Source organism: Microtus ochrogaster, assembly GCF_000317375.1.
Source record: "Microtus ochrogaster isolate Prairie Vole_2 chromosome 6 unlocalized genomic scaffold, MicOch1.0 chr6_random_2, whole genome shotgun sequence".
NCBI classification, from domain to species: Eukaryota; Metazoa; Chordata; class Mammalia; order Rodentia; family Cricetidae; genus Microtus; species Microtus ochrogaster.
Genome location: NW_004949095.1, coordinates 13,406,866 through 13,417,703, shown reverse-complemented (window position 1 = coordinate 13,417,703; position 10,838 = coordinate 13,406,866). Strand labels below are relative to the sequence as shown.

The window sequence follows — 10,838 nt, the reverse complement described above, 5'->3', positions numbered from 1 at the left end:
GGACACACGGCTGTGGGGACACACGGCTGTGGGGACACACGGCTGTGGGACACATGGCTGTGGGGACACACGGCTGTGGGACACACGGCTGTGGGACACATGGGCGAGAAGTAGACACTCTCTGACTTTTAGAGCTCACAACATACTAAGAGAAACATCTAACAATTAATCACATAAATACTTAGTTATAAACTGTAATAACATCAAAGACGATGCCCCTCTCCTGACTACGAAGATGGAAGAAGGGAGAAATGGCAGCTCCAGCTAATGGGAAAGGCACAGACTATGCCAGCCAGTGTATAAAGTCTATTCCGGGCTTGTGAGCAGGAGAGGGTCAGGTGTGGCAAGCGCTTTCCTGAGGAAGTGAGCCTTTCAATGCAGTGCCAAGACAGGGAAACAAAGGGATGGGGGCAAGTGGAATCAGCATTTGCAAAAAGAGGCCAGAAGACTCAACCTACTTGAAGAGCCCTTGATGGCCAGTGAAGCAGGGAAGAGAGTACCTTCTCTTAGGGAAGAGAGCAAGGTGTCAAAAGTACCGCTGAAGGCGTCATCCTGGATAGGTCACCTAGGGCCAGGGAGGGCATTTGGAAGTTTGGTTTTCATCTGATAACAGTCAAGAGTTGTTGAGGTTTTTCAGCAAGATACAATATGAGCCAGACTTCTAAGATGTTTTTGGTTCTTTAATTTTTGTTTGTTACTTTCTATTTACTCTCTCTCTCTCTCTCTCTCTCTCTCTCTCTCTCTCTCTCTCTCCCTCCCTCCCTCCCTCCCTCTCTCCCTCTTTGGCCCAGATTTTTTTATTTTAAATGTTCTCTGTTTATTGAGAATAATGTGGAGAGGAACTGGAGTAGAGGCCGAGAGAAGGCTCTGAAAGAGACATTGATAAGATTAAGGGCATAATAAAGAAAGGTCTTCAGCAAAGAAAGTGTCAGCTACGTACACTGGAGATGAAATCTTGGAGTTGTAGAATGGATTGGCTATGTGGTAGGGGTTGGAGGTCAGCAAGGTGATACAGCACCAGGAAGTTTCTGTTTGGGAGCTGGATAGACAAGAGCAGCATGCTGTGGGATGGAAGATACCACGTGATGGTTTTGTGTGGCGTGTGTGGTGGGCAGGGCAATGCCCCTTCCCTTCCACGTTGTAATGCCTAAGATTCTGAAGTGTGCTGCCTTGTGTGGCAAAAGAGACTGCACACCTATGATTAAATTAATGATTCAGTGTGGCAGTCAGAGATTTTCCTGGGTTACCAGAGAGGTCTTATGTAGTTGCAAGGGCATTCATTAAAGGGTTACTAGAGAAGCCTGAGGGGGAAATGAGAAGATGCCACTCTGCTAGCTCTGAAGATGAAGGAAGGAGCAAACATCAATAAACCCAGGCAATTCTAATTAATGAAAAAATCAAGAAAGAGTCTTTTTCTAGGGGAGGGGTGCAGAGCTCTGCCAACTCCTCTGTCTATACCTAGTGAACCCTACGTTGGTTCCCCACACATCTAGAACTGTAGTAAGAGAAGAAAAAAAGAATTAATTCATGTTTTGAGGCAGGTTCTTGCAATGTAGCCTAAGCTGGCCTTGTCCTCCTCCTCATCTTCTTGTCCTGGCCTTCTGGAGCTGGAATTATAGATGTGTTCCAGGACATCTGGCTGACTCATGCTTTTCCAAGGCACCAACTGTGTGGTGATTTGTCACAGCTCGGCAGAGATCCTGCCTCCCCTGCTCTGTTCCCATCTTCCTATTCATTCTACCTAGTCCTGCCTTCTTTGCTCCTATCTTTCTGGCCACTGTCACCTAGTTCCTGCCTTCTTTGCTCCTATCTTTCTGGCCACTGTCACCTAGTTCCTGCCTTCTTTGCTCCTATCTTTCTGGCCACTGTCACCTAGTTCCTGCCTTCTTTGTTCCTATCTTTCTGGCCACTCTTGTCCTGTTCCTTTTATTGACACACTCATCTTGGAATTTATGTTGTTTTTATACCAGAAGCTTGCTTTCTTGTTTTTCTCTTTGCTATGGACAAAATCATGGAGGCTACATTCTTCAGATCTCATTTTAAAGATGGTTAACACAGCCTGGGGAGTGTGTGTGTGTGTGTGTGTGTGTGTGTGTGTGTGTGTGTGTTAGGAAGTGTGGGAGAGTGGAGGTTGGCTTGCTCAAGGTCACTCAGTGACTCCCTGCCATTGCTGAGACTAGAATATTGGAGCACCCAAGAGAAATCTTTTCCTAATTCTTTCTTTGGAATAGTTAGGACCCTAACCTCCCTAGACCAGTCCAGATGGGTTCCTCTTTCTGGTTTCTGACTGCCTCATTGGCTGACCCTCTCTTATGAACACTACCATTCATCCTGATTTATTTAGGATGCACAGAGCGCCCAGGCTGCAAGCAGCCCAGGACTTTGTGACAGTATGGCCACAGTGGGCGCTGTATTTTGTTGTCATGTTTCTCTTGCACGGTTGTTTGTTGGTGTACATGGCTACGAATGCCAGCTGCCAAGGAAAACTCTCCTAGGTTATTTGACTCAGTAAGATCTCTTACTTCAATGGACATTCTGACAGTGTGGGGTGTTTATTCAAACTCCCTTCCTGCTTCTTTCAAATTAAGGTACAGCCACAGAATGTTTTCATAACTGACTCAAATACCTTAGCCCATGCCGCAGACTCGAGGCTGAGACTCTCCTCCTCTTTCAGCCACAGTGTCTAAGCCCTTTTCTGCTGATGGTTTGATGGGAGAGAAGGGAGGCTGGGGAGGGAGTTATGTACCTTGGGGCTTGGAGAAGACTGCATGGGGCGGGGCATGTAGCCAATCTCATGCAATTATATAATTGGAAAGACTGCAGTAGATGAGCTAACCAGACCCACTGCTCTTTGCCCAACAAAGAATGACACCATACAAGACAGCCTGCAGTTAGCAATTAAAGCTCATTTGGGGACAAGGATTTGATAGAAAAATGTGGAGACTCAAGGCTTGAAACCCAAGTTGGGTTCCTGAAACTGCATCCGACTTCTCCAGCTGTCTAGGTGTCCGTCAACCTCACCAGGAAGGGCCCTTCAACCTATAACCCAAATGACTAGCCTCTGCTTTCAATTTAGTAAACCAGTCTGGGCTCCTGATGTTGCAGAGGTGAAGAATCAGGACTTGTTCCTGGCTTGGCTGGAACCACACCCACCAAGTGTTTGGGAAAGGAAACACGGCAAAGGTACAAACAACACAGGGCTAGATCCGGGCAGCGCTAACTAGCCTTCAAATCCAGATCTGAGCCAAAGCAGAGGCTTTTCTTTCTCCGGTTCTGCATTCTTGGGCTAGAATGATGACCACACCAGCATTTCTACCGTGCAGGGGAGGGGTTCAGAGTTAGGCAGAAGTGGGAGTTTAAGAAGGGGCTGCATAAAAATGGATACTACAGTTCCCCAGCTCCCCCACATTAAATATGTTCTATGATACACAGACACTGACAGAAATGTTGAAGGTCCAAGGTCTTAAACATGATCTGGGCTGTTCTCACCGACTCACAAGGTCTTCTTCTGACTTACAAGGCTGAGTCAGGAACTCACGACAAAAGCCTTCATCTGGAAGGATGCCTGGCACAGTGGTCTCCCTTTTGAAAAACGATTGGTGTCTCCTTCTATCAGCTCAGAAGTCTCCAGTCTGCCCTTGGTTCTGTCTGTTTCTGTGCCTTCAGCACAATGCATCGCTTAGCAATGACATCAATATCTGGGGAACCTGACCAAAGCCATAGAACATTCAGCTCTGAACACTTGTCTTCTCGTCTTAGCCTAGTGAGTATGTTTTCATTTATTTACTTACAAGTTAAAAATCTCTATTGAACACGGTAGGCTCTGCACTGGATTATGAAACTGGACTCAGCAAGATAGGACAAGCAAGCCTCCAGTTTAATACCCACAAACACAAAAGTAAGTTTATAGGTGACCTTCAATGCCCCACCCCGGGACTCACAGCGAGGGAGTAGCCTTTCTATGCAAGGCTGAGCTGGCTGCAGTTTCTAATACCAGCACTTCCTGATTCTTCTGTGTCTGGATCCATCAATTCTTCCACAGGTAACTTTTCTACTGAATTATAAATATTAGATTCCTGTGCAACTCCCAACATCTTTGAACCTCCTATTTATCTCCAGAACGTCCCTGCCTCCTTCCCAGTGGGAGGCGCATCTCAGGAAGAACCATACTTTCCTTGTGTTTCCGGTTCTTTACTGCCATCCATCTCCAAGCCTCCCCCACCGCATCAGTTCTCACCCCACCATGATAGCCGTTTTATTGCTCCGTCTATTGGTAACCATTGACCTCGGTGCCATTTGATTCTGCTTCCAGGGAAGCATGCTCTCTGTTCTCTTCTGTCCTCTCTGGGAAGATTTTCTCAAGCTTTTCCATGACTACTGCTTTCTTGGCTTACCCCTTGGTCTCTGTTGCTCCTTTGAGCTTGGTCGCAACTTCTTCTTCTAGTTACATTTTGCTTGTGTGATTTTGCGTTCCCTCAGAGTTTCATTTATATTGTGGTTATTTCATCTCTAGAGTATCTGTATCCACCCATCTCAGTTCTCCCGCCTAAAAGAGAACTCCGTACCCACCTGCTCCCTTGATAACACTAGGAAGAAATTCTACAGACACCTGGGTCTCCAGTCTGACCTCATTATCCTTGCAAACAAGATTCCATCTTATCTTAAATTTTCTCTCTTACTGAGTGGCAGGCATGTTATCGTCTCTAATATTCCACCCAGGAAACTTGAAGTCAATCACAACCCCCTCTTCTCCTCTTTCCATCCAGTTAGCCACCTGTTTAGTTGATTCTAGCACCTAAGTATCTTTGGAATTCATTTAATTTTCTCCACCTCAGGCCTCCCTGCTGCCTTGTTTCCTGGATTGGCACTAAAGTCCCATTACTACTTTCTCTGGCGAGTCTCTAATCCATCTTCCAGACTTGAACAGGTTGATCCTGTTTTTCTAATTAATTTTTAGTTAGCATAGGAAGCAATGGAGTTCATTGTGGCATTTCCCTACATGTGTTGCGGCATTGTGCTTTTTTTCAGTCTTAGGCCAAGAGAGAAACCAGTCCTAAAGGGCAAACCTGGGTCTGTCTTTCTCCCACTTAGCTTAGCGACTCTCTGCTTCCCTCAAGGCAAAGCTTCCACACAGCTCCCTGATCTGACTGCGTCTCTCTAGTCCAGTGGTTCTCAACCTTCCTAACACTGAGAACAGGTCCTCATGTTGTGGTGACCCTCGACCATGAGATTATTTTCATTGCTCTTTTGTAACTGTAATTGTGCTACTGTTTTGATTGTAATGTAAATACCTGTGTTTTCCAATGGTCTGGGGTGACCCTGAGAGAGGGGGTATTCAACACCCCCCAAGGATCACAACCCACAGGTTGAGAACCACTGCTCTAAACCCTCATGTGCTCTGCTGTTCCGTTGCTGTTCTAAATACATCTTTATGCCCCCTTCACCCCCACTGTTTGACTTTCCAGTTCCCTCTTCTTCCTCTCTCTTCTTGCCGCTAGACTGGAGACCCTTCAGCATCGCTCTTCCTTGTCACTGTGCTAGAACATTCTATCATCAGTCATCTCTAACGGCTGACCATGGAAAGTCAGGATTCACTTTTATATCCCCAGCCCCTCAAATATGGTATTCTTAGGTTGGGATCATTAAAAGGAAGAAATACTTAATGTACTTATCTCAAGTCAAATAAATATATAAATTATAATGCATAAGAGATAGAAAATGAACAAAAACGTAGTTGTGTTGTTAGATCCACAATATCATAATCGGCATGCTCTAATGGAGGCATAATTCATAGCTACAACAGCAGCAAGAACAACAATGTAGCTAGCTTGTATTAAGAGCTTATCACGTGTGAGCATTATTGTAAGAACTTTGTATTCATTAGTCAGGCTGGTCCTCACAGCCTCTCAGAGAGGTAAGCCTAAGTCCACGGTGCTGGGAGCACACAGAAGAGAAGAATCTCTAATGTTGGGAGAAGATAAAAACCAAGGGAATGTCTTAGAGGATGTGGCTTCCCGGTGGCTGTCTTTCAAAGCCATGGTTGTGACTGAGTTTGGAGCCTCGGAGAAGAGATAGAAAAGAAACTCAGAGGAAAACCAGGGGAAGTTTCAGGAGGGAAACAAGATAAAGAGGTCCAGAAAGGGAGATTGTCAAGCAGCCTAGAAATAGCAACAGAACCAGAGAAACATGACACATGATGGTGCTGCCGTTTCAGAGGCAACAGTCGAGGGAGACAGGGTTAGTTATGCCGGAGCAGCTCAGGGGAGGGAGGAAGACGGAGATTGTAAAGAATGGCACTGGCTTCTCATGTGGAAAATTGAGAGGAAAAAATACAGAGACAAGAAAATGGCAGGGAGGGCCAAGGAGAGATATTTCCCTTTTTCTAGATACGATTTACCAGAAAATGACTTTTTTTTTCTGAAGGAAAGACCCAAATTGAGGAAGAATTGAAGAATAAAGGAGACCAGATGAGACAGGGTAGAGCAGCCAGAGAGGATGGGGGTGGGTAGGCAGATGAGGCAGAAGGTGAGCCTGGGAAAGATGGTTGATCACCACCGGGATGGGGGAGGAATGGGAGACTTGATGACAAGGGGCCTGACTGGATGTTGTCCTTCCTGGATAGACTCTGTAATTCCTGTAAAATAGGTGTCTGTCATGAAGATCCAAGAGCCCTTGCCAAATACGTCTTTGATTAATGAAGCATCAAAGAAAACTAGAAGAGAGGCTTTCTTCAAATGCCATAGCTACTGGGAAAGCTAAATGCAAAGGGTCAAGCATACGCAGTTCCTTTGAATGACTATAGGAAGCTGGATAGAAACAATGACAGACTCATTCTGTTGGCATGCTTCTGTGCCCAGACAAACAGATCACAAAGCCCAGGAGAGTCTGAGTTCACTTTGTCTGACTCTTGTATTCATAGAGCCTAATTCAACGTCAAGCCCACAGAAGGTGCTCAGCTGTGGATTGTCAGATGAATAAATACAGATTCAAACACTGAAACGCTTTGTTTGGCTTTCTTGACCAAGGTTAAAAGCATGACTGACTGTGTGGGCTTGGGACCTGTTCAATTCCACAGGGCCCCATGCTCAGAAGAACCCCTGTTTATTTAAATTTTCCTGTCTCTGAAATTCTCAATCATATGAACAAGGAGCCCCATCTTCTCACTGCATCTGGATGTATATATTTTATAGCTAGAATCTGATAGAAATATCATACATATTAACAGAAGGTAACTAAATAGATCTTTAACTATTTTTACACACACTTATTTTGCTTATTTTGGTATGTGTGTGTGTGTGTGTGTGTGTGTGTGTATGCGTGCACACGCCATGGTGCCTGTGTAGAGAGAAGAGGACAATCTGGGAGATAGTTCTCTCCTCCTACCATGTTCATCTGGAGATGAACTTGGCTCTTCAGGCTTGGGAGCAAGTCCTTTTAGCCACTGAGCTATCTGGCCAGTTCACAGTGTGGATATTTAAGTTATAAAGAATATAATATTAGCCATGAAAACTTATATTTACAATTAGAGGAAATACAAACTGGACTTGGTGGGCCAGACCTATAATCTCAGATACTTGGGAAGTTGAGACAGAAAAATCACAATTCACAGTCTTGCTATAGGCAAGTTCAAAGCTTGGGTCATCGACTTAGTGAGACCTCATCTCAGAATAACAATGTAAATGAGCACTGGGATCTAGATCAGTGGTAGGGCTTTTTTCCTAGCATGCGTTAGCCTGTAGGTTCAAACCCTAGCACAAAGAATAGTTTTTTAAAAAGATGTATTTCAGACTTACCTGATATGCTAGATCGTGGCTTTTCTTTCTTAAAATGTGCCTCATACTCTCTGTAGACGATTTTCTTGAAGGAAGGTTTAGAATTCAAACTAGAAATAAAATAGAAAAACTAATTTGAAATTCACATGTGATATCTAGTCCTCTTCCAGAAAAGGAGGTGTCTATGCACTCAGATTTTGTATATAAAAATGGAAAGACAACATTTTATTGTATTTCCAAAGTCCAAGGTTTTATCAATTGGAGTATCAAGTGAAATCAATGGAACAATCATTGGTCTTTTTAATGAGAGTTTTCCATAAATGTAAGCCAAATTTTGTCCAAATTCTGTTTTTCAGAATCAATTTTTCTATAAAGGAAGATAAGCACATAGTGCAAAGTCAAACTTCAGGTCTAAGTTAAAAATATAAGTCACGGATAAGTATATATTTGAACCATTTTTCAATCTTTTAATCAGATATAAGTTAAAATTTTTCCACTTTCATTATGCAAATTTGAATCAATGGGAAATGTGGTAAATTGGTGTCTATTCATTGGACCCTATTTCTTTTTTCTTTTCTTTTTTTTCTTTTTTTGCATCCAGAATCTTTATTTAGTTATATTTTAAAAGGAGCAAAAAGTTACTGAACACAGCAAACAAAGCCTCATTTATGTTGCCTTGATTGAGGAATAAAAATTGGTACTTTTTTGTCTTCCTATTTTTTTAATTTTATTTTACATTCCAATCACTTCTCTTGCCTCCCTCGCCTCTCCTCCTTCCCCCATCCACTTTCCCCAATGATTAAGGGCTCCCATGGTAATTCACCAAAGTCTGGTACATTAAGTTGGGGCAGGACCAAGCCCCCCTGAATTAAGGCTGAGCGTGGTGTCCCACCATAGGGAACGTGGAGCCTCTTTCTAGTGGAGTTGAGAGAATGGAGAGAGCAATAGGGCAAAACTCTGGGATCTGGATTGGAAGCAAACCAAAAACCTGAATTGAAAAGATGAAGTCACTTCCAAAGAAGATGTGGAGGATAAAGAGCATAGCCAAGGTCCAGGAGGGTTAAACCATTTCCTCAGCTCTATCCAGACCCAGGAGGCTTCTGTCCCATTCTCCATTTCTAGGGTAGCCGAGGTTCTGCATCCTGATAACTAAGGTACCAGAGTTCCCAGGAGCGATGAAGATCCTAAGAGCTTCCTCTAGCAGTTTTCCCTACCAAAAGTGTGCTGACTGTGTGTGTGTGTGTGTGTGTGTGTGTGTGTGTGTCAACTGGACACAAGCTAGTGTTATCAGAGAAGAAGGAGCCTCAGCTAAGGAACTGCCTCCTTGAGATCCAGCTGTAAGGTATTTTCTCAATTCCTGATTAATGTGGGGAAGGGCAGCCCATGATGGATGCTGTCATCCCTGAGCTTGAGTTCTGGGTTCTATAAGAAAGCAGGCTGAGCAAGTTGGGGAAGCAAGACAGCAAGCAGCAACCCTCCATAGCCTCTGCATCAGCTCCTGCCTCTAGGATCCTGCCCTGTTTGAGTTCCTGTCCTGACTTCCTTCAGTGTCAATTAGCAATGCTGAAGTGTAAGGTAAACAAACCCTCTCCTCCCCAACCTGCCTTTTGGTCAAGGTGTTTCATGGAAGCAAAGGAAACCCTAACTAAGACAAACAGCTTACCCATTTTCCCTTTCCACTATCCATTTCCCCTTGCCATGGAAAGACCTGCCTATGTAGCACACTGTTGTTAATAGGGTCCTCATGCTGTACATTTGATCTGAATTTGTTATCCTTAACTGTGTGTCCTCTGACTTACACCTACCTGTGCCCTACTCCAGGCTGAACAAACCAGCCACCAAGTCTGTGTTCTACCCAAAGCAGGAAAATTAACACTGGAAGTAATGTTATTGGGGGGGAGGGATCAGTTAATGGCAGTTTCCTAAGAGTGTGTATGGCTTAGATTATGACTCTAAAAAAATGCAATACTTGAAATCATTTTAATGTGATCTTTCTTATTAGCATAATATAAAGATAGACTGTAATGCCCTCCCAAATAGCCCAGTTACAACAAAAACAAAGATTAAATGTTTTATTATGCTTTTATCCTAAAATGTTACACATTGCTTTCAAAATATTACAGTATTTTTTGGCGGATTGCTTTGGTTTTGCAATTGTAAAAGAGGAACACATCTTTCACAATCACTTAAACTTTGATGTCAACTAAAAGAAAAATGAGTCAACTGGAAGGCTAGGCTTGCCATTTAAAATCAAACCAGTAGCTGTAAATGCTGAGTAAAATCTATGGCTTGGTTAACATCAGGAAGGCTTTCAATTAACCTTCCAATTGGCAAAGTGTGTTTAAACTTCCTCATAGTTACACACACCTTTGAGTGGCCACAGTAAACCTCGTCACTAACATGGGTAATATTCAGGGCAGACCAAAATATCCAGGATAAGCCAAATTCCAGGAAGTAATCCAAAGTGAAAGAAAAAAAAATGAAGCCACTTAGGTAGCCAGAAATAAGTCAAGAAAAGATGAAAATACAAGTGTGTCCTTTTTCCATGAGCCAACGTTTTGAAAGTCATTTATAGGAAGGCAACAAAATTAAGGCAAGAGTCACTAAATTATCTCCTTTAGAAGATGAGTCTGTGTCTACAAGGAATAAATGTTATGTAACTCAAAGTTCGTTTTCTTCCTTTCTTTTTCTTTTTTTTGTGCAGACTGTTAGAAGGCTGGAAAGATGTAAGAGGGTGCTGGAGATTGGTCATTTCAACCCATCAGTTGAAGGATCTAACATTTTTTTGGGGGGGGGGTGATGAACAAACCGTTAGCCATAGCTAACTATTCACACTGAAAACTTTCTTCATCCTCAGTATGATAAATTATATCAGTGGAGACAAAATTAGCACCCACCATTATTATACTTTACCTGTATTCTCTCCCTCTCTGTCTCTCTCTGTCTCTCTCTCTGTGTCTCTGTGTGTCTCTCTCTGTGTGTCTCTCTCTGTGTCTCTCTCTCTCTCTGTGTCTCTCTCTCTCTCTCTCTCTCTCTCTCTCTCTCTCTCTCTCTCTCTCTCTCTCT

The 10,838-nt window shown here is 43.4% G+C and overlaps 1 protein-coding gene across 1 annotated transcript in view; it reads right to left on the bottom strand.

The window, feature by feature from the left end:
• F5 (coagulation factor V) overlaps positions 1-10,838 on the bottom strand; it is a 74,450-nt gene that overhangs the window by 62,981 nt on the left and 631 nt on the right. Inside the window, exon 2 of the mRNA XM_005363991.1 lies at positions 7,794-7,882. Coding sequence (XP_005364048.1) covers positions 7,794-7,882 — 89 coding nt within the window. The remainder of the gene's footprint in view (positions 1-7,793; positions 7,883-10,838) is intronic.